This window comes from Melospiza georgiana, chromosome 3, assembly GCF_028018845.1.
Source record: "Melospiza georgiana isolate bMelGeo1 chromosome 3, bMelGeo1.pri, whole genome shotgun sequence".
Lineage (NCBI taxonomy): Eukaryota > Metazoa > Chordata > Aves > Passeriformes > Passerellidae > Melospiza > Melospiza georgiana.
The window spans coordinates 20520560-20544056 of NC_080432.1; the positions used below are offsets into that span (position 1 = coordinate 20520560).

At 45.5% G+C, this 23497-nt stretch overlaps 1 protein-coding gene across 1 annotated transcript; it reads left to right on the top strand.

Annotated features, from left to right (window-relative positions):
• The first annotated feature begins 8515 nt into the window (after positions 1-8515).
• APMAP (adipocyte plasma membrane associated protein) lies at positions 8516-21645 on the top strand. Its single transcript, XM_058020846.1, has 9 exons — positions 8516-8666; positions 11598-11714; positions 12209-12324; positions 13588-13680; positions 16939-17055; positions 17555-17729; positions 19127-19261; positions 19620-19812; positions 20792-21645. The coding sequence occupies exons 1-9, from the start codon at positions 8575-8577 to the stop codon at positions 20999-21001; spliced, it is 1248 nt and encodes a 415-aa protein (XP_057876829.1). The 5' UTR covers positions 8516-8574; the 3' UTR covers positions 21002-21645.
• Positions 21646-23497: the final 1852 nt, after the last annotated feature.

Genomic DNA, 23497 nt, shown 5'->3' on the forward strand with positions numbered 1-23497 from the left:
AGGTTTCATGTTCTCCAGAAAGCTGGCCAAAGAGACCTCCGGATGGGACTTTGAGCTGTGCCAGAAATGACAAAATACTGAGGAAGGGTGTGCATCTGCCCTCGCTCTGTTCACCGCCCTTCCTAGTCATGGCATGGGGGGCCTGAAGGAACTCCTGACTTGAGGACGAGGTGAAGACCACGCATGGATCAGCCTCACAAAAAGGTAAGTAGGCAGCAGGGCTGCTGTCTGTTGGGAGGAAGGCTCTTGTGGCAGCGCAGAGAGGCTGAGCACATTGGCAGGGAACAGCTGTGCCCTGCATGTGCCCCCTGCAAGGAGCTGTGCTGCTGCCAGTGGCCCTGGAGCTGTAGGGCTGCTGAGCTGTGGGGCAGGGAGAGGAGCAGCAGGGTGCATGTGCAGCTGAGCCATTGCTGGAGAGCACAGGGCTCTGGGCTCCCTGCTGTCCCAGGGCAGCCCAGAGGCCAGGCTGTGCCTGTGGCAGCTCTGGGGAAGTGGCTCAGGGTTTTCCCCTGGCCTGCCTCAAGTGTCTGCCAGCCAGGAGCATGTTTCCCTGTACAGCTGTTTAGAAGAGTCCAGTAAATATGTCCCATGAAATATGGAGCTTCAGACACTGTAGTTTTGCATTGCAGGCTCTGATCCATTTTGTGTCTCCACTTTGCAGGCCTGACTGGATACAGTTGTGCCAAGAGGATTTGCCTCGTAGTTTCCATGTTCCTTTATCAACCAGGTCTTTGCTTCCAGCCCAGAAAAGCTGTCTTTGCTCAAAGATCAGGAAGAGGTCGCCAACTGACCGAAGAGTGTTTCAAGAATAGGATTTATGTTTTAGGCTTCATAGATACAACTGTACATATGTTATTTAGATGTAGTTATTTATTTATGTGCATTTATAAGATGTAGGTGGTGTTAAGTGTGTAGGTGTTAAGTGTGTAGAGTATGTAAGTGTTAAGTTTGTTAAGCATGTAAGTGTTAAGCATGTAGAGTATGTAAGTGTTAAGTTTGTTAAGCATGTAGAGTACGTTAGGTGTAAATATGTTAGGTGTTTTAGATAAATATTTTGATTGTCTATTTAAACTTTGATTTTTTAAAAATTCTTTAAAAATATTTATTTTTTATTTTTAAAAATTTATTTAAAAAAAAATAAAATTGAAATAAACCAAAGGAGCTTGTGACATCAGGACCTGCTAGCCTAGAGGTTAGGGGAGTGCAGCTCACTTGATGTGCCAGTGTCTCACCACGTCCTTTCCTCACTGGGCCGCTCCTCTTCCTCTTTTGCCACATTTTCTTTGTGTCCTTTGTGCTACTCTTTGTTACTTGGTATTACAATGGGGCCACCATTGATACGTTTGGGGGGAAATGGATGCAAGAGATCCTGTCTAGTCAAAAGTTTTCTACCTTGATGCATTCTGTGCTCACCTCATGCTCACTCCTCTGCAAGTGTGGCTGCATTCTCAGCTGGCATCCACATGTTAGACATCAAGGTATTCTGAGGTGCCACTGCCTCCACTGGCCTTTAGGATGGCATGGCAGTGGCTTTAGATCACTGCTCTCTCCCTGCCCCTAAGGTGGCTCACAGCCACTGCTGATCTCCAGCCATGGCCCCACAAACTCATTCTGCAGGATGCCAAAACCTGCTTTTCTCAAGGCCCTCATATCTTCTGCTGCTGCCCTTCCCTCCTACAGCTCCCCAGCAGCCTCTGAGCCCAGAAGCTGCTGAGCTCTCGGCATGCTCGCTGCTCTCCAGCTCCCACACATCCATCAGCTCAGGCTCACTGGCATTTAGCAAGTTCAGCAGAGCTCCCTGCCCTGCTGCTCTCTGCAAGCTCTCTGCCTGCCCAAGCTGCTCCAGGGCCCCCAGGCCATGGCCAGGAATGGGGCTGGAGGTACTGGGGTAGATGCACACCCACCCTTAATATCCCATCATTTCTGGCCTGGCTAAAGAGCCAAATCAGGACCTGTTCAAACTTCACTGCAAGGGTCAGTTCCTGTCAGGGATACACTGGGCCCTTTCTCTGCAAGGCTGAAACCAAGTACCCAAGCCTTGGATTGCACATTCTCTCTACCAAAGCTGTTGTTCATCTGCCTCCCTCCTCCTGCACCCACGGCAAACCCAAAACAACTGCAGCTCCTGGCCCTGCTGCAAAGGCCATCGTGTGCCTGGGCTCTGGGCTGCTCTCCCCATGGCCACCTCCCATCCCTTCCCTCTGCACAAAGCCATGCCAGAGCACACAGCTGCCCAGGAGCTGATGGGGTCGGGAAACAGCATCAGAGACAACTGTGCAGAGGGCATGGCTGTACAAGCAGTCCAGGAGCCGCAGGACGCCACGGAAGCCCGGGCACGACACCATCCACAGCAGCTCCAGGGACACAAGGGCGCCCTTGTGCTGCGGGGGAACCGCGGTGCCTTCAGCGGGACCGCCGGTGCTGCCCAGCGCCCACCCCGAGATGCGATGCCGAGACAGTCGCTCGATGGCCACCTGCGAGCCGAGGCGAGCGGCGGGCTGAGCTCGCCCCGCTCCGACCCGGCTCCGTCTCTTACCGGGGCGCCGTCGGCGAGCCGGGTCCCGGAGCAAACGCTGCCGCAGCCGCCGCTGCCCCCCCGGTAGGGCTGCCCCAGGGGAGGCTTCTCCGTCCGTGCGGGCGGCACCGCGCTCCCGCTATCCCGCTATTCTGCCCGGGACACATGAACTCGGGGCGCTGCTGCCTGCCGAGCTGGCTTGGGGCCGGCGGCCAAGGCGGCGAGTGGCGGAACTCGGAGCGGCGAAGGCGGCGGCGATGCTGCCGGGGACGGGGCGGGAGCCGAGCAGCAACGGGGCGGCTGCGGGCGGAACTGAGGGAGGGGCTTCGTTCGGAGCCGAGGCCGGGCCAGGCGGAGCCAAAAGTTCGCGCTACTCCTCCAGGACTAGAGCCAGCGGCACTTCCAGCCGTGCCACAGTCGGCACGGAGAGAGCCCGGTGGAGGCCGCACCGCCGAGGAGCGCATTGCGGGACGGGGCTTGGGACAGGCGGAACACGGACGGCACGGCACAGCACGGCACGGGAATGAAGAAGGTGTGAGAGGCAAAAGGGAACGGAGAGCGAGCAGCGAGTCGAGCGGAAAACCGATGGAGAGAGGCGCTGCTGCTGCTGCCTCCGTGAGCGCAACAGAGGAGCAGCCGCGCGTCCCGCGGAACGAAAGAAATTAACAAAGGAATAAGTACCTATGAAAGAAATAACCGAATAAATCAATACAGAAATGAATTAAAGCGTTGGCTTGTAGCTTCCTCCTTCTTTGGGTGAGATGAGGCATTTCCCTGGGAAGAATTCCCTGTCCTGATGGTTGTGCCAGAGCAGGCAGTAGTGGAGCTTTCAGTTTTCAGGTAGAAAAGGGAAATCGTGTCAGTAATGTCATCTCTTTTCATCCTCTGTTGAGGCAGTTGCAGGCAGCCAAAAGACATGGTCTTTTGTTGAAAGAAAATGTTGCAATGTTGAACTCGGTCCCAAGTTTCTTTTTCCGCCAGCGGATAAGGAGGGGAAGTATCCCAGAATCATGGAGTTGTGGCATGGTTTGGCTTGGAAAGGACCTGAAAGATGACATTGTTGCACCCACCTGCTGCGGCTGGGGACCCCTTGCACTAGACTGGCCTGTCTAGAGCTCTATCCAGCCTGGCCTTGAACACTGTCAGAGATGGGGCATCCACACCTTCTCTGGGCAACCTGTTCCAGGACAGTCTTTTTTTCTGAATCCCTCCTCTAAACCTACTCTCTTTCCATTTGGATCCATTCTCCCATGCCCTGTGTCCCTTCCTGCCCTCCTACAAAGTCGCTGCCCAGCTTTCTTGTAGGTTGCTGTCAGTGGAAGGCCACAGTTTGGGCAAGCCTAAGCCCAAGGCTCTTTTCCAGGCTGAAGAAGCTGAGCTGTCTCAGCCTTTCCTTGCTGGAGAGGTGCCCCAGCCCTCCCAGCATCTCAGTGTCTCTCCAGCCCACCCATGTCCTTGCCATGTGTGCTGGGGAGCCCAGCAGAGCAGGATGAAGTACTGCAGGTGGGATGTCAATGGTGTGGAGGGGCAGAGTCACTTCTGATGCAGCCCAGGATATGGTTTGCAAATATCAGACATCTCCTGGGGAATCTTTTTGCAGTTTTGTGCCCCAGCACTCAGCACACTCTCAGGCATGTGCCTGTGACAGCAGAGCATCCAGCTCCCCCAGGAAGGACTTATTTGCAATGCCAGGTGAGAATACACAAAGTTTATCTTAAAATTCCAGTGTTTTTTAGGGAACCTTGAAACAGGTGAAATAGACTGTATTTTTTATGGCATGTATCTTGTATCCTGTGGGCTCATATATTTTTGTGATTTTACTGAGATTGCATTGCTACAGCCACATTGATTTCCATGGAATCATTTCTTAGATGTATTCCTGTAACTGGGGCAAGAAAGATCAAATGTTCCTTTGAAGCCATCTTTACATTCAGCTGTAGATTTTCATGCTCTTCTGCACCTGAGTTTTAGACTAACCATACAGATGTACCATCAAGGATTGCTGAAGGTATAATGTCCTTCTTGATCATTTTCAGATTCTTATTTTCTGCTAAGACTTGCAATTCCCATTTGTTTTGGTGGGGATTCAGAATTTATGGCCTGGCAAAGTTCCATTCTGTGAAGGCCCTGTTAAGCAGACATAAACATGTGCTGAATTTGCTGTATAACTCTAATGTCCATCCTCTGTCTACAGCATCACTTTGCTTTCACAGTTTTGGTAAGATTATAAAATCAAAACTTAGAAAGAGCATCAAATAGTTCTGCTTAGGATCCTTGCATCATCATTATATTTGAAGAACTTTGCAGGAGCATCATCTCTCTTGCCAGTATAAAGGCTTTTTTATTATATTACAGCATGGGTTAGTGTTTTTTATTTATTTTTTTAAGCACTGTTGCCAACAGCAAATGGTTTGAAATTTTACAAATGTTATCCTATTAAGTACATGTGCAAATTTGCTGAAGTTCCTTTTGTATAATTTTGGTTACAGAAAGTTCCCTACCACTTCCAGCTTTTTTCCCTTTCTCTGCTCATTAATTTCCACCTCTGTTTCTAAGTACCTGCCATGTATTACAGTATTTCTGATGGAATCCCTTTCACCTGATTCTAAGGTTTGGGTAGTTCTCTTTCTGTAAAACAGAAATACATTAATTCCTTTGAAATACAGGAGAGACACAGAAATTCTTTTAAAATCCAGGACAAAGAAGGTCCTTAGTCAGGCTGACTAAACCTAGCATTACACAGCTCCAGCAGAGAACTCAAGCACCATAAGGAACATTTCTGGGAATGTTGTCCTAGGAAGAGCAGAAAAGCTCATGTGTGCACATTCCAAGCCTCAGGATCTCCAGACACATGGATCATGGGAACATCTGATTATGTAGAGGTGCTGTATGTATCTTTCCCTGTTTATATGTTGGACCTGGTTCCCACTGATTAATATATGATCAGCCATGTTTCTCACCCTTTGGATCAATATTAAATATTTAATATTAATGTTCAATATATCTGCAAAGGCATTCGGTACAGCTGTTGTGCAGAGTGACATTTTCTCCACACTGTGCCTCCCACAGAAGAAGTATTTCGCAGGGGAAATATTACTGCCTCAAAATTCCCCATTTCCAATTGCAGGTCATCTCCATTTGGAATTCACACAGGTGCCCAGGATGGGCTTAGGATCCAGCAGCTGTTCCTTATGGCACAATGCTGCATGTGCAGCTTTCCTTTCTGTGGCCCTGGGCGAGGAGGGAACTGAAGGGTGCATGAGCTGCCTGAACCTCTTACAACTTTCTGTGGAGAGGGCAAGAAGAAAAACAAGTGAAAAAATGTGCTTTTCCACCAAGCTTTCTTTAGGAACAGGCAGAGCCAGCAGCGTGCAGTGAGAAGCAATTTGTGAATATCCTGCTCCACCAAGTGTCTGCAGCTGGATCTGCAGCACTGGGAAAGACTGAGGTTTTGCTGGAATCCCCTCTGTCTGTGACTGCAAACCGATCTGGCTTATTTTTTTTCCCATTGACTGGATGATTGACTAATGAAGGACTAATGAAGGCAGGGGAACAAACTGTCCCAAGGTACCAAAGGAAAATTACTTGTCTACAGTGCTGGATGGTGTTCCGAAGAGAAGGATGGATGATACATTGTCATAATGGGAATATGACACCTACACACACCCCTCAAAAAAAAAACCACAACTGGAGCACCAATCCAGCGTGGCAATTTCAGGTTTTTCTTCTAAATCTTTCCTCATTCTCACGATGGGGCACAATTTTTTTTTTTTTTTCTCATGACATACCATAACATTGTTGTGGCTTTCATTGTTATATGCTAAAAAGCAGAACAGATGTTTGAAAACAAAACCTCTCAAAAATTTCATTGATTAAGATTTTATGAAATATTAAAAGTTTAAAAGCACTATCAAAGTGTCTTCTTCTAATATTGAGGATCTTCCCCAGCAGAAAACAGTTATGTACAGACAATATGTTCTCCATCCTCACACTGGGGAGGTTTTTACACCCGCTCCCCAAAACAGCTCAAGAGACAGGAACCGTGTCTCTGAAAAGGTTTTCTTGACCTATGGCAAATGTAATTTAAGCAAACTTTTATTAGCAGTGGTAAGGAACTTTCTGTAAGCAAAATTTATTCAAAAGGAACTTTAGCAAATTTGCACATGTACTTAATAGGATAAATCAATACAATTTTTTATCAGACGCCACCATGAATTGGGGAAAAAAGCACACTATTTAATTTTAGGCAAAATTTTAATTTTAGTTCTTAGGCTTGTTTGTATTAAAAGGAGCTATTTCAAAATCAAATTCACATAAAGTTCAGCATGTAAATAAGCTGAAGTTATCATTTGTCAAGACCTGTTACTGAAAGGCAAGGGCTCTGAATGACATTTCAACAACCTTTAGCAGCAACAGGAAAAACAAGAACACACAAAACCAGAGCAGCAATAGCACCTCCCGGTGCACAGCATGAGGAGTGAAATTGTGCCCCCACCTCAGTGCATTGTCAAACACCACCTGCAAACTGCTGCAGGCTGGAATCCTGACTCCAACACTGACCAGGGCCGGGGGAGCTGGAAGAGCAGCTCTTCCCGCATTGGAGTTTGCTTTTTCCACCTGAAGATGTGCAGGCAGTTCAACATGTGAAAAATGCGTATTTTATGATTGGCTTTTTGCAAATTTTGAAATTAATATTACATGTGTTGTGTTAGAAAGTTATACTGTATTAATTTTCTCAGGTAGTGTGTTAAATATAGTTTTAGGTTATAGCATAATGTTAAAATAGAAACTATGCTATGTAGGATACTTTTTTTCTAAAGAAAGGACTCATCATGAGATGGCAGCCACAGGACACCTAAATCTTTCAGAGAAAGAGAATTTATTGCTCCATTATCAGGAGAAATGAACTTCTTCCTGCCTCGCTCAGCCCTGAAGACACCGTTAGGAGGAAGAAGCTGACACTGACCAGACAGAATCCTGTGTTTGAATGGAATTTATGCATCATGGATGAGGTGTGTGAGTATGCAACAGGCTGTTGCTTTTAAGGGTTAATCCTCTGTTAATGTGGGTCCTTTTTCAGGATTATTTTGCCCAGAAAGAGGTACCCATACAGTCTGTAACTCTTTGTTTCTATTGTCTCATATTGTCCTAATCCAAATTGTCCAAATTATTATTACTCTAATTATATTGCTATTTTTATAACCATTTTATTACTATTAAACTTGTAAAATTTTAAAAGCAAATGATTGGTGTTTTTCAAAAACAGTTGCTTTCAAAAACTGACTGAGCACATTCCCATGTCGACATTCCCACCTCCCTGCTGTTGGACTGGCAGGGTGTTGGACATTGGTGGCTCCTTGCAGGAGGAGGTTGCCCTGAATGCTGCCAGTCACAGCACTCAGAGGTGCTTTAGTCTGAAGCTGAACCTTGGCTTCAAGCAGGAAAAGGAAACTCAAGTAACTTGACTATGGTGAGAGTCAGTAAAAGTTTAGTTAATCAGAAAATCGTATTATTTTTGTTGGAGATGTTTTCATATTAGAGAGGAAATCTGGTCGTGCTTTTCTTGCGGTTATAAAGAAAAAGGTGGCAGGAAACACTGTTCTGCCAGTGAAATCTGTTTAAAAACCTGAGATATCCATCAAAACCCCAAAAAAGCCTGTAATTGAGACCCAGTGAATGAGCCAGAGCCACACTGTGTATGGCAGTGTACCCAAACGACAAAAATCCCAAAACTTTCCTACGGAAGGAAATAATTGCTGACACATGCCAGAATCCATCACAGAGAATCCATCACAGCCAAGGGGTTTCTGGGAAGCTTTTCTGCCATCCCAAGGGCTGGAAATCGCTGAGGGAACGACCGCGGGACGTGAGTGGGGCGTGGCCAGGGTGAAGGGCGTGGCGTGGAGCGATGGGCGTGGTCCAGGGTGAAGGGCGTGGTCGGCGTGAAGGGCGTGGTCTGAGCGATGGGGCGGGGCCTGGATTGAGGGGCGGGGCCTGGATTGAGGGGCGGGGCCGCGGTTCCGGTGCGCGGCGGCCGCGGGATCGGGCCCGGGGTCGGGATGAATGAGGCGGAGGGGCTGCGGCAGCGGCGGCCGCTCCGCCCGCAGGTCATCACCGAGGACAGCCCGGCGCAGGAGGCCAAGGAGGGCAGGTGGGGCCCGGGCGGGGCGGCCGCCGTGAGGCTGCGGCTGCAGGGCCCAGGCTGGGCCCGGCCCCGGAGCGCTGCCCGGGAGGGCGCACACACCGCCCGCATGGCGCGGCCGGGCCCGGGGAGCGGCGAGCCGGGCTCGGAGTGCCGGGGAAGGGGCTGGCAGGGCTGGGGGGTGCCCCGAGGCTGGGCACTGGGGGCACTGGGGGCACCGGGCCGCTGCAGAGCGGGGCCGCGGTTTGCCGGCTTGGCTGGTGCTGGGCACCCGCGGGTGCGGGCCCGGAGCTCTGCTCCTCCTGGAGGGGCTGACGGTGAGGAGGGGCTGGGACAGAGCCTCACGCGTTCTGCCGACCTGCAGGAACGGCTTTCAACAACAAAAAAATGGATTTTGCCTTCCCCTGTGCTCCCCTGTGTTCCCCTGTGTTCCCCTGTGTTCCCCTGTGTTCCCCTGTGTTCCTCTATGTTCCCTTCTCTTCCCTTCTCTTCCCTTCTCTTCCCTTCTCTTCCCTTCTCTTCCCTTCTCTTCCCTTCTCTTCCCTTCTCTTCCCTTCTCTTCCCTTCTCTTTTCCTCTCTTCCCCTCTCCCGTTTATCTTTTGCCAGGCAAGCAATAATAGTTATCCCAGCGTGGCTGGTGCAGGTTTATTTTGGGTGTGATTGAGTCCTGTGTAATTGTGGTTTAGGCTGTTTATGTCTTGGTGATAGTTTAAAGAGTGATCTGCGTGTTTTCGGCTGATCTGCACTTGTCTGGCCTAATAAACAGTCAGTTTGTGGCTAAGTTAAAAAAGGATTCTGTTTACAGTTTTCTGTTTAGGAATTTTACAAAATCACTTCATTGTGACTAAAGGCGGTAGCTGTAATGAGGGAGTGGTAGTGTTTGCTTTGCCTTTCATTGCATAAGGTAGCTGATGACTTGTAATGCTTTTGTTCACCATCTATTATAGCTCTTCTGATTTGAGTACTCTGCAGATTCTTATCTCTGCCCTTCGGGGTCATGAGAATGAAAGGATAATGGCTTGCACCCCCGTCCCTGTTTTTGGAGGAGAGCATCAGCATCTCCGAGCTCGAGAGGCTGCTCCTCCTGCCTTCAGCCTCTCTTGGTGTTCAAAGCAATTGAATTTCTAGGGCTCTATCACTGACCCAGAGTATTCACTGGGGTGCTCTGTAGAAAAACAGTGGAGGAAATTCCTGGGCCTGGCCTTTTTCTGGCCATGGCAGAAACTCTTGAGGACGGCTCTTGTCTTCAAGAGCTGGTTTAATGTCTTGGCTTTTTAGTTGTAGTAACAACTGAATTGCTGTAATTATAGCTGGAGTCCTGGTAAGTTGCTTTATTGAGATTTTTGGCTGCAGACCATGCAGGATTAATCACAGAGACACAACTGACAAAGGTTTTCTCTTTCACTGTTAGTGGACCTTTACCTCAGTGATTCTCTCCAGTGACTGACACTTGTCACTATTCAATATTGTGCAGATTAAGAAGGATTCTGGGTAGATTACTTTTTAGTTTATTTTTTTGTAAAGCTTTTGTGTTTTATTTAAATTTTTGTGGTTTCAGCAGTATCTAAACTAGGTCTTGCAGTTTGAAGTGCAAGTGTGAGTTGAAGTGTGAGTTTGCTTGTCACCTTATTCTTCCTGCCTTTTTCCTTTATTGTCAGTTCCTTGCAAGTTTGCTTGAGGATCAGAGATATGGTCCTTATTTAAGCTTTTAGGAGCTTTAATTAGGTTGGCTCTGGCAGATGAGTTCCCATTCTGTTCCTATTCATTCCCAGCTCCTTTTTTGTGACCTGTTCTCAGCTATCACAGAGGTGCTGACAGTATTTTAATCTTACATTGTTGAGCTTTCATCTCTTGGAGGACAGTGGACAGACCAGGCTGAAATTTTTTTGTAAATTTGGGGATTGGCTTTTATCCATACACCCTGCTCTTGATTCCAGATCCAAGGAGACACAGACTGAGAGGTTTTTGCTTCCTCAAGACATCTCCTGTTAAAGCTGGAAGTGCTTAAATCCTGCCTAAATCCTGGTGCCTGGTTCTGTCCATGCTGTTCTCACTGGTAATCCCAAAGGTTACCTTGATGGATATCAGTACAAGTGCACGTGTGTAGGTGCCCCGCTGGGATATTTGTGCTCCGGGCAGTGGTTCATATTCCCTGCTGTCTGGATTGACTAATGAAGGACAAAACAGTGGAAGAGGTCCAGGGATTAGTGCAGCACCACCAGGCACTGTTTGTCTTTATTGGACTGATCCTGTCAGCAGCCTGGCTGCCTGGGCCGGTGAATGGTTCAGAACAGCTAAAATTAGATGTGCTGCTTTCCCAGTTCAAGGCTGGGATTTGTTGGGCTTGGCTCTCTGCTTTTATCTGTAAATGCCTGATTGATTCCTCTAAAACTTGTAGAGAGCAAAATGCGGTTTTCTCCCGTGGAAGAAATTTTTACTGATTTTATTGTGTGTTTTAATGGGTAAAGAAAAAAATAATTGATTGCTTTTGTGTTCTGGGGTTTGAGTTTCAAACCAGTGCTCACTAAGTTAAGCAGCCATTCATTTAGCTTCTTCTATGTTTGTTGTTTTAGTGGAAGCTTTTATTCAAAACCATTACCAAAACTAAAGATCAAGTTCAAAAGGCGCCAACCAAACCACAACCAAAATATCCTGTTTCTCGGTGGTTTGTTTTGTTTTGGCCTGTTTGTTTGTTTTTATTTTAGTCAGCTGTAACTTGTAGCATGAATGAAACTTTCACATAAAAATATTCAGCCTTTTATGCCAGTATCCTGAGACCTTTTTATCCTAGTATGTTCCAAATGGACATTGAAGGTGAGGATGGTGGTTGTGCTAGTGTTACTGTTTCCTTTTCTGAAGAAAAGAGGTTGCTACAGATGTTTTAAGGACTTTTGTATCTGAAAACAATGTTAATCCTATTTCTTGTTTGGTTTTGGCAGTACTTACAGCAGCAAGGTGTTCCGTGTCACCTTCCTGACTTTGGCTGTGTCCGTGGCTGTGCCCCTGCTTGGAGTGACTGTTCTCCTGGATTGTCCTATAGACCCTCAGCCCATCAGGTAAAAGGTTGTTTTGTTTTGAAGCAAATGTTCTGCAAGCCTGACTTCTCCTGTATGCTCTGCTGTTGTTTCAGCAAACAAGAGTTCCCAGTGCCAAGTGGTTCTGTCTGGATTGAGAAACTGGGGAGTGATTGCAATGTTATCCACACCCAGTCTGTTTCTGAGCCAGAAATGTGCAGTTGTGTGTCCCTGCTGATCATGGAAGGAGCTGAATTACTTTCTTTAATCATTAACCCAGAAAATTATTGTCTGCTACCCAAGCTGTCAGTGCAGCTTGTGATTACACAGTTGCAGTCTTGCCTTCTGTGAGACAAGAACTGCATTTTCACTGAAGGCCAAGGGCTCAAGCTACTGCAACACTTTTGAACTATGCTTTATGTAAAGATAAGTCAGGTGTGCAGGAGTTGGCAAACTGGGGGAAAAAATGATCAAATATGTTGCTCAAGAATGTTTGCATTTTGTGCAAAGGATCACATGCTCCTCCTGTTTTGCAGCTTGAAGGAGCCTCCCCTCCTGACGGGTGTTTTAGAGCCCAACACCAAGTTACGGAAAGCTGAGCGGCTGTGGGAGAACCAGCTGGTTGGACCAGAGTCCATTGTCAATATCGGGGGTAAGCACTGACAAAAGCAGCAGCTTCTAAAGAAGGCTCTTTAAACATTGTTCCATTTGTTCAGCAGCAGCCCTCTTAGATAACAAACGCTGGAAGTTAATTTCAATGTGCAGGTTTTCTAAAAGTTATTGTGTTATGCAGAAAAATCTAGGTTCTCTATGCTGTGTTTAGTTTTTCTCCTCTTTCTCTAGGATTTGTTGGGCTTGATTCTCTACTTTTCTCTGTATGTAACTTCTCCTATGTATATGTTTAGTTTTTCTCCTCTCTCATGAGTTTGAAGTAAATCTTGTTGTCACATTAAAAATCCCTGTCTTCCAGGACTGAGACCATCAGCAGTGTAGTCAGGGGCTACTTACATTTGGAGGAAGTGGTCCCAGTTTTCATTTGGGAAATGAAAAACTAACTGGGAATTAATATTTAGAAACTACTACCTGTTCTTTTAAAGCTCGTTGCTGCTGAGTGAGCTGAATTTTGTGGTGTTGGTCTTTGTTTTTATGACAGGAAACAAATCTCAAATTGATAAATAGCTTATTTTCATTTTAATTCTATTGCACAATATCATATCCCATATTCATAACTCCCTTATGTTCTATATTAATAACTCTAAAAGCTTAGATTCCTCTTGCAAGAAATCTAACCAACATAGGTGCCACTTTTCTCTTGTGGTAGGTGGGTTCTTCTCAAGTCACAAACCCATGCCACCTCTGAGCAATTTCTTAACGAGTTCCCTGTCCTTCTAATGCCATGACATCCTCTTAGTGGGAGCCCAGCATTGTGCAGGAGTTGTTTCTTTTGACTCCTGAAGGAGGGGTAACACTTGGAAATACTCTTAACCCCTACTGAAAGATCCTTTGGTGCAAGAGGTGCTCAGTAGGTGCCATATAATTTATTACCCTTCTACTTTATCTTCTAATTTATTAGTAAAATATTTGTAAGAAATTACATTACACAGTAAGAAGCTACTGTAAATTCTTTCCTCAGATTACACTTCTTTATCTGTATCTGCTAACAGTGTGCTAAAGAGATTACCTGAAGCTATTGATTTTTTATATTGCCTGGTTTCATCAGTCTTGTTGGAAACTCTTTATGGAAACCTTCCTGCAATGGACAACTGACCTATGAGTGAAATAATCAACCTGACTGGGAATAAGTTTTCTGTGAATAAATGAGTTGAGTTCTCCATATTCTCTACTTCATGCTAGTAGAAGGATGCTTGCCAGTATTGTTTTGTGATCAGCTTAATCACACAAGTTGTTTTTGCAGATGTTCTGTTTACTGGGACAGCTGATGGGAAGATAATCAAAATTGAAGATGGGGAAATACAAACAATAGCCAGAATTGGCCATGGTCCTTGTGGTGAGTTGACAGCTCCTGAGCACAATGTGTTTGAAAATGTCTGGGTCCAGGGCATGTGTTGGTTAAGCTGTGTTCAGTCTGGATTGCAGGTGCACATCTTGGTCTGCAGAAATATTAATGTATTTGTATTAGTGAAGTATGAGTGAAAATACTGGAACATTGGAAGGAAGGGTAGAACAGAGGGCCAAAAGAATGGAAATGGGTGGTTTTAATAGCAAAGCACACAATTTCCAGCTGTAAAATTTAGGAATGCAAGGAGGTTTTGTGTCATGACTACCAGGTCTCCACTGTGGATGATGTGCTGGTGGAAGATCCTGCATCTTAACACTGGGAGGAGGACAAGAGTGAAGTGCATCACAAATAACACTCCTTTTCCTGTTAGTCCATCTAGAAAAAGCATCTGTCTTAAGAAAAAAAACATGGCCAGCAACCTGGTCTAATATTTATGAAAGCTGAAGTCACCAAGATTCTGAGCTGAAGGGCCACCTCATAAAAACTGAGGACTTCTAAACAAGTGTGAGTGAGTGAACTCAAGCTAATTTGTGAGTGGGAAAGTGTCTTGGCTTAAAACAATTATACAGACAGGACACTCCACAATGAGTTATCTCTCCTTGTATTTTTAACCTTTTCTTTTTCACCAATAAGGAGAGATGAATGTGAGGAGATGTAAGTGAAAAAAATAGCAGTTCACTAAAAATAAAACAGCAACAACCAAGATAACAGTAATAACCACTAGATACAAACATGCTGAAATCTTGTTGACAAAGAAAAATCAACACAGCAACCAAGCCTCCATGATCACAGAACCCCCTCATCCCCCAAACAACAGCCACCAGGGAACAAGGACAAAACAGAAGAATCTTCTCCAAAACCGGTCAAATGCTGCTGATCCATCTGCTCCACACCACCTGAGAATGGCAGCTGGAACTGGGTCAGTGGCTGGGACTCCTGGAGAGAGGGGATGGTGCTGGTGGAGCTGTCCTGGGTGGCAGCAGCAAAAAAAGATCTGAAGGAAACCTCCTCCATGGCCCAGAAACTGAGCAGCCAGAAGGATGTTCCAGAATCCTCCAAAGCCTGGAGATAAACAAACCTGCCTTGCACTGCCTGACTCAGAGAACCTGCCCCAGACAGCTTTCTTGGCAGCCTGGCCAAAAAAAGCTGCAGCCTCTGCTCCCAAGCCCTGGGGAGGACAAAGGAGCTCTGTGTGCCTGTTCCCTCTCTTTTAGAGGGACCCCAGGTCACCCAGCTCTCTTCTTCCAGCTCCTGGCTTCCAAAGGGACAGCAGTCATCTTGGTGTAGGGAAGATATGGAATACAATACACCTTTTTTGGGTTACCCAGGACAGAAGGACTGCAACTTACTTAGAGATTTCTGAATATAATCTTCCCTATCTATGGTATTTTGCCTTGCATTTTGTTGTGCCTCTTTCCCTTCCTGTGTTTGTAAGCACAGTGGGAGTTGTTGCTGCACTTAGAGATCCTGCATTGGCCATGGTATTTTTGTTTTCTCACTGCTAAATTGCAGTTATTTGTTGTGGAATTCTGCACCTCTTCCTGAACAAATTATTTGCTTCGTTTAATGGGATTTCTGGAACTGAGTGAGGAGAACTGGTGGCAGCTTATTTATTACAAAACTATCTCTGTGGAGAGCTTAATGTCAATCTCAGCAGTGCCTGGGCAGCCTGAGAAGCCTGGCTGGTGTTTGTTGGGACTGATGGGAGTTTTGTTTGTGGCAATGATACAGAAACTCACCTGAGGTGTTTGTTTGGGACTGATGGGAGTTTTGTTTGTGGCAATGATACAGAAACTCACCTGAGGTGTTTGTTTGGGACTGATGGGAGTTTTGTTTGTGGCAATGATACAGAAACTCACCTGAGGTCCTGCAGGCCTGTGCTGATTGCCAGTTAGAAATGAAAGTCAGGAATTGTTGCTGTCCCTGTTAGCTCTCATTGACATGTCCATCATTTATTCTCTGTAATTTTATGTGGATGATTAGACATGATTAGACATGATTAGACTCTCACGTGATCAGACTCTGGGCTGACTTGGCAGCACTCTCTGGGCTGCCTGATAAGTAGAACAGCCTTGGTCGGACAGCTGATGGGAAACTGGATTTAGGCATGAATGTGGGTGGGGGTGGGTGTGAAGAATCACCTTTCTCCTGCTTATTTCCATTGGACTTGAGCAGCTTGAGAGGGGTGGGAAGGATGTGCTGCCCTGGTTCTTTGGGGCCAAAGTCCTGGACTTCTGTGCTCCTTGAATTTGGAAGTGGAAAGGCTGTAGCCATCTGCAAAATTTCTCTTGCTGAGGTTTTCAGTTCTGAAGTTCTTAGCTCTTCAGGACTCAAATATCTCCTTGAATTTATCTAAATTCTTCAGATTTGCAGAATTCCCCTTCCTTCTCATATAGAAGTCTTCAGTGTCTTTGTCTTGAGAAACTAGCTGTTCATGACAATGTTGGACCTTTTCAGAAAAACAAAGGGTTTTTAAATTTAAAATTTATTTAATTCTAGAAACAGAGCACACACATCCACAAACCTGCATAAAACTGATTCTTTTGGAGAAAAAGCATTTTTTTAAATCCAAAATTTTGATTCTACTCCAACTTGGGGAGATGTTAGTTACTAGCCTGACAGATTCTATTATTATCTCCAGACTGGTGAAAACATGGCATGGGGATATCTGCTTCACTCCCACCTAGTAAAGTAGAAATAATTTTTAAATGAATGTATGTACCATATGTATGCCATAGAATTTTTCTAAGCCACAGTTTGACTCAAAGGTCACATGTGCAAGCAAGGGGAAAAAAAAACCAAACAAACCAAACCTCAAATATTTTATTTATTATTTTATTTATATTTTATTCTGTATTTTCCATCAGCCAGTGATGCCTGACTGCTTCTCAGGAAGAAGGACTGCAGCACATGTGGAGTTTGTTTAGGAAGGCAAATGTAAATAATAATTCCTCCTCCTTTTTCTTAGCTTTCATATGTGGCATTGAATGTCCCTGTGGTCCCTTTGGGCCAGCTGTCCTGGCTGTGTCCCCTCCCAGGACCTTGCCCATCCCCAGCCTGCTGGAGGGAGCATTGATGCTGTGCCAGCCCTGCTCAGCAGTACCAAAACACCTTTCTAGCTGCCTGTGCAAAGCACAGCATTGGGAGGGATTTTCATCCCAGCCAGACCAAACACACCTGTGTAGGTACCCTGAATGCCTTGTATTTATTTCTGTTTGGAAAACCATTTTAAAATTGTTTCCTTAGGAGGCCGTGGGGATGAGCCAATGTGTGGAAGACCACTTGGCATGAGAGTGGGGCCAAATCACACCCTATTTGTGGCAGATGCTTATTATGGACTCTATGAAGTTGATCCTGACACAGGTATGACTTCTCTGCTCCAAAGTTTTCTTCCACTGACAAATCTGGGCTTCATTTGCAGTTTTGCCAGATGCTGCAGGCAAAACAATGCCTGTCTTTTTTTTGTAAAGTGATTTGAAGCTGTCTGGATGAAATGAGTCATGCAAGAACTTGATATTTATTTTCCTGTAGCAATCACTTCCTCTCCGTGTCTGTCTGTCTACATCAGGGCTACCAGTGACTTATCTTCTGGTGTTACATGGTTTTTGTTGTTAAAATTGGTATCCTAGGATCCATGAATAGAGCTCTGTTGTAGCTGTTTTGGCTTTCATAAAAGGAAAAGAAAAAGATTGATACAGAAAACCTTTTGCTGTGTTTGCTGTACTTTTGTTTCTGCCTTGATCTCACTGTGGTAGTGAGAAGCTCTTCACTTCCCTGTAACCCAAATCTGCACGAAGTAAAGAGAGATGCATTTTGGTGTGGCTACATTGTGGGTCTTTTTTTTCCTTCTTTTTGTATCCAGGTGAAACAAAGATGCTTGTGTCAACCAAAACACCCATAGAGGGCCAGAAGTTGTCATTTGTAAACGATCTTACAGTGACCAGGGATGGGAGGAAGATCTACTTCACTGACTCCAGCAGTAAATGGCAAAGACGAGACTACTTGTTCCTGCTTATGGAGGGCACCGATGATGGGCGGCAAGTATCTCCTTCCCTGTCCTGCTTTAGGGCAAATCTGGGAGAAAACCTCCAAAGGGGGTCCCCTCCAGAAAGCAAACCCACACAGCCCCTCCCTCCAACCAGTTCAGGAAGGATTCCTCAGAGAGAACTGGAAAGAACCTGTTTGTTTAACAGGCACAGCACCCCCCAGCACACAAAATGAACAATACCAGATGGCACCACTCTGAAAAAGATGACAAATTCAGAAAGTCTCTCTTAGGGGTGGTCACTCTATTATCAGCCCCTCAGGTGCTGGGGTAGCTGCACCACAGGGTGCAAACTCTCAATGTTACAGGTCCTAGTCCAGAGCAGGTTTGAGTAAGAAAGGAAAGGAAAAACAGTCCAGGGAAAAATTTGGACTGCTTAGCTAAACTAGCTAATGAGCAGAAGCAAAAAGCAGGACCAAAGCAAGAACCAAGCAAAAAGTAAAAGTAGCACTGTGCACTGCCCTGTCTGTTTGTCCCACCAGCCATGGGGAGAGCAGGCTGACAAGAAACCAAAACAAAACATTCAGTCTTCAGAGCCAGTCTCAGTGTAGCCATGATATTTGCTGAAAAATCTTTTCCTTAGGATTTTTTCTCCTGAGAGGCCTCAGGAACAAAATGTAAACAATGATTATCTGCTGCTGTGGAATGCAACAGGTGCATCTGTGATTGGTATCATGTGGTTGTTTCTAATTAATGGCCAATCACAGTCCAGCTGTCTCAGACTCTCTGTCCGAGACACAAGCTTTTGTTTCCTTCTTTTTCTATTCTTTGCTAGCTTTCTGATGAAATCCTTTCCTCTATTCTTTTAGTATAGTTTTAATGTAATATATATCATAAAATAATAAATCAGCCTTCTGAAACATGGAGTCAGATCCTCATCACTTCCCTCATCCAGGACCCCCTGTAAACACTGTCACAGCACAGAACATAATATCCAGCATAAATAGAACATACAAATGGGGATACAAGCATCATAACATCACCCTAGGACACCAAGGCATTTCACTTGCTGTCAGCTCAGCTGTAGGAGTGCAATTCACCATTCCTTGATCTTCACATTTTTTCTCTTTATAAACTCACCTTTGCAAACACTGCACAGCGCAGGGGAGAGTGAGGGAATTGTGGGGGTGTTGCTAATGAGACCTGCAGCAAAATAAATGAGATTGCCCTTTTTTCTTCAAGAGGACTGGCATGGAGCTTTGTTTTAAAAGGTGTTAGCATTGCATTCAGCACAAATCCTTCATGAATGCTGCCTTGTTATTTCCTGGCTGTTCTGCCTTCTTAACTTAAGTGTGGTGCATGTGAAAAAAGATGGAATGCCTGAAAAATGAAACACAGATGCATAAATATTCATCTTCACTCAAAAATGTTTGTTTTTTTTTTTTTCAGCCTCCTTGAATATGACACAGTGACAAAAGAAGTGAAAGTGTTAATGGTGGGGCTGAGGTTTCCCAATGGTGTGCAGCTCTCTCCTGCAGAAGACTTTGTCCTGGTGCAGGAGACAACCATGGCTAGAATCAGAAGGTGAGTATGACTTTGGAATTATTACTAATCTGTGTAGAGATTGTTTAAATAAATGAATGGAATGACAAACCCTACACTTAAGTTTTGCCTGGTTAAAAATGACAAAGATAGTGACCTTCCTTAATACTTAATTTTTTTATTTCACTTTAAACATCTGGGTTGCATAATCTTTCCATCATGGGCTCCCTAAACACAGTGGAGTAAGCTGACTTTTTTCCTGGGGAGAAGTGTGTGGCAGTGCTGTACTTCCCTCTAACAAAATAATGGGAAAAAATTATTTTTTTAAATATTGGGACTCTCATTTATTATTTAAACTGGTTGAGTTAAGATGTTCTAATCTCTCATCTATACTTTTCAGGTATTATGTGTCTGGGCTGATGAAAGGTGGAGCAGATATGTTTGTTGAGAATATGCCTGGTCTTCCAGACAATATCAGGTTAAGCAGCTCTGGAGGATATTGGGTAGCTATGGCAGCTGTGAGACCCAATCCTGGCTTTTCTTGGTTGGACTTCTTATCTGAAAAAACATGGATAAAAAGGATGATATTTAAGGTAAAAAAAAATTAAAAAGAATTTTTTTTTAAATATCCCCTTTAGTAGAGGAATGGAAGTGATAAATATTTGTTTCTTCCTCTTCACAGGAAGATTTAAAAGCATTAGGAGCTGTGGTTAAAACTGTTGTTGCTTTCCCCTGGTAGAACAACCTTTATATGTTAATAGGTAGTAAAATTTAACATTTGCTTCTTTAAGTAGCAGGTACACATCTCTTAAGTTGCCTTCCATCTTGATCTTAGGAATGAAAAAGAGGCTATGTCTAACCATGCAGCAAGACAGGATCTTCCTTTGGATATGTGAAGACTTCACCTGAAGTGCCTAAACTGCTTATTGCCAGGTGTCTGAAGAGCATTTGGGAAGTGTGAGCTGTTCCCATGCCTGCCCTAAGCACCCTAGGAGACAGTGTGCACCTTGTGGATGGTGTTAGGTGACATTTTGTTCTGGTTCACTTATGCCTGTTTTTGTGTCACCCTGCTTTAGGATGAGCAAGGATAATGTGGTTTTTTTAAGGGCTAAAGAAACAGCATGGTGCTTTTTAAACAATGCAAAGAGTTGAAAACACTTCTGTCCTCAAAAAAATAAAAAAGAGCAAGCAGTGCTTAGGATTTCATTCCAGCTGAACAAGGTCTGTGCTGTCCCTGTCTCTCTTGGTGCAGTGCAGGAGCTCTGACTGATGCTGAGGGGAGCCTGGCATCAGCTGCACCAGAGCCAGCTGCTGTCTCTTGTGTGGGCAGCCTTTCAGCCTGCCTCTGGAGCAGAGGGAGCTTCTGCTGAACCTTTTGTTTCTTCTCCAGTTGGCTTTTCAGATATTGATGTGTTAACCCTGTGTAAGAGTGTTCACTCAAAATGTGTCCTTGTGTTCTTAGCTGCTGCTTCTGAGGAGCGTGGAGTGGTCTCTGCCTGTGTAAATGTCTGAGATCAGATTGTGGAGAGCAGAACCTTTTGTTGATTTTTCTTTCTCTTTCTTTTCTTCCAGTTGCTGAGTCAGGAAACTGTGACAAAGTTTGTGCCCAGATATAGCCTTGTTGTGGAACTCAGTGAGACAGGATCCTACAAAAGGAGCTTCCATGATCCTACTGGGGTGACAGTGGCTTATGTCAGCGAGGCACACGAGCACGGCGGGCACCTCTACCTGGGATCCTTCCGCTCTCCCTACATTGGCAGACTTGATCTCCAGCACGTCTAACTGCCTGCCCACGATGAGTGCCACTGTCCTGTGCTGCTCCAGAGGTGCAGAGGGAGCATGAGCTGGAGGCAGTGTGTGACCAAGTGACAAAAAGTGTGACAAAAAGTGACAGACTGTCTGTTACGGTGCAGCAGCACTGTGGCCATAGGAAGAGATACTGTACCTGTCCTCTGTCTTGGCTCACTGCTCATGCTCTGGGGCTGGCCTGTATTACTGTTCACATCTGAGGACTATGGGGAGGCATCTTCATTCAGTTCTTCCTTGCTCCAAGGAAATCCACTGATTTTCCTGTGCCCAGCCTTGTTTGGAATCATCTTGAACAGACACCATCATGTCGCCTTTCATGCAACTGTGTGTCCTCTTACTCTGGAAGGAATTGTGATGGATGGAGTTTAATTGTGTGTGATTTGGGTGGAAGAGGGTGGCTTGCATGTGTTAATTTCTGTTTTAGTGCCTCCTGTCCGGGAGTGATTACAGTGCATGTTCTAATGTTCTACCATGGTGCTGTGGTAGAGGCAGCAACATCCAGGACATGCCTAGCAATCCAGTTATGCCACTGGGTTTCTTCAGTCCCAACCTGTGTAAGTAACATCAGACATTGCAATTACCTGTTAATCAACATGCAGAATCAAATTGGATCGTTACCTGTGGACTCCTGTGTTTCTTTATGGCATTGAGATCAGATGATGAATGAAAATTACATTTTCTGTGTTATTAAGAACTAGTCCCAATGGGTCTCAAAAGGGTTGTTTGTAGTATTTCTTCCATGTTTTACCAGGTCCTGAAAGTCTCCTGTTCATTATCTATGTGACCATTCCAGGGAGAAGAGGGCTAGCTGCAGGAATCCTCTTCAACATGCTTTTTATGAAGAACTGGTAAAGATTTTGGGGAAAATTGGTGTCTGAAGGTGGATGTGGACTCAAATAGCACCTGTAAAACCTACTGTTGGTGGATGAGGAAGGCTTTGGTGGCAGTTTTTGGAATGCATGTCCAGGGACTTCCTCTATGAACAGATACTCTACCTGGCAAATGCGGAGAATGCTTTGCTGCCAGCTTTGCAAAGGAAAGCCTGTGCTGTTTAATTTTGTGGCTGGAATGCCTGGCAGCACAAAGGAATTCCAGACAAGAACTGCAGTTTTGTAGAGGATCCAGGGATGAGGGTGCTGTGGTGGACTTTGTGCTCACCAGCAAGGAGGGGGAATGTGCAGCTCCAGGGCAGCCTTGGCTGCAGGGATCATGAGGTGCTGGAGTCCAACTTCCTTAGGGCAGGGAGGATTGCTGCCCTGGATTCAGGAGGGCATACTGGCACCTTCAGGGATGTGCTTGGTGGAATACCATGGGATAAAGCCCTGGAGGGAAGAAGAAGCCAAGAAAAGCTGGCTGATATTCAAGGATCACCTCCTCCAGACTCAGGAGTGATGCATCCCAATAGAGAGGAAGCTGGGCAGAAATGCCAGGAGGCCATGTGTGGATGAACAGGGAGCTCCTGGACAAGCTCAGACACTAAAAGGAGGCCTTTGGAGGGTGGAAGCAGGGGCTGTAGCCTGGCAGGAATACAGAGAGGTTGTCCCAGCAGCCAGGGATCAGGTTAGAGGAGCTAAAGGTAAAGATAGAGGAGGTTAGAGGAGATAAAGCTCTGAGAGAATTAAATGTGGCCAGGGTACATCAAGGATAATAAAAAAAAACTTCTGCAGGTGTGTGGGTGATAAAAAGGAACAGTAGGAAGAATGAGGACCCTCTCTGGAAGGAAAGGGGAGACCTGATTACCTGAGACATGGGGAGACCTGATTACCTGAGACATGGCAATGGCTGAGGTGCTCAGTGAGTTTTTTGCCCCCTTCTCCACCAGGATGTTCTCCAGCCACACTGCCCAAGGTGCAGAAAGGAAAGGCAGGGACTGGGAGACTGAAGAATCACCCACTGTAAATCACATTTTAGGTCATCTGAGGAACATGAAGGTGCACAGGACCTGTTAAAATGCATCTGCAGGTCCTGAGGGAGCTGGTGGATGAAGTCACTGTCCATTGTATTGTCCACCAACTAGAAAAGGGGAAAATAACCCCCATTTTAAAAAAAAAGGGAAGCACGGAAGTCCTGGGGAACTGCAGCCTGTCAGTCTCACCTCTGTGCCCAGCAGGATCACAGAGCAGAGAGATTGGAACATGTTATTCAGAGAAGTTGTGGATGCCCCACACTTGGAAGGTTCAAGGCCAGGCTGGAGGGGGTTCTGAGCAATCCAGTCTCACAGGAAGTGTCCCTGATGGTCTTTGAGGTCCCACCTAACCCAAAGCACACTATAATTTTAAATTAGAGCTTTTGCATCTTGAAGAACTAAAGGGGTTGCTTCAGCAGCTGTGTGATTCAGTGCATTGATTCTTTGGAATTGAACATTTTGCTGCTCTCTCCTTTTCTGCCACTGGGTGACAATCCAACCTAAATTTACACTATTGCTGCATTTCTTCACCTTTGGAAAGGAAAGAGATGTGCTATAAATAT

Coding starts and splice junctions, on each gene's coding strand:
- APMAP (XM_058020846.1), top strand. CDS start 8,575: ATGAATGAGGCGGAGGGGCTGCGGCAGCGGCGGCCGCTCCGCCCGCAG. Junction 11,715..12,208: donor ATAGACCCTCAGCCCATCAG/GTAAAAGGTTGT, acceptor CCTGTTTTGCAG/CTTGAAGGAGCCTCCCCTCC. Junction 17,056..17,554: donor TGAAGTTGATCCTGACACAG/GTATGACTTCTC, acceptor TTTTGTATCCAG/GTGAAACAAAGATGCTTGTG.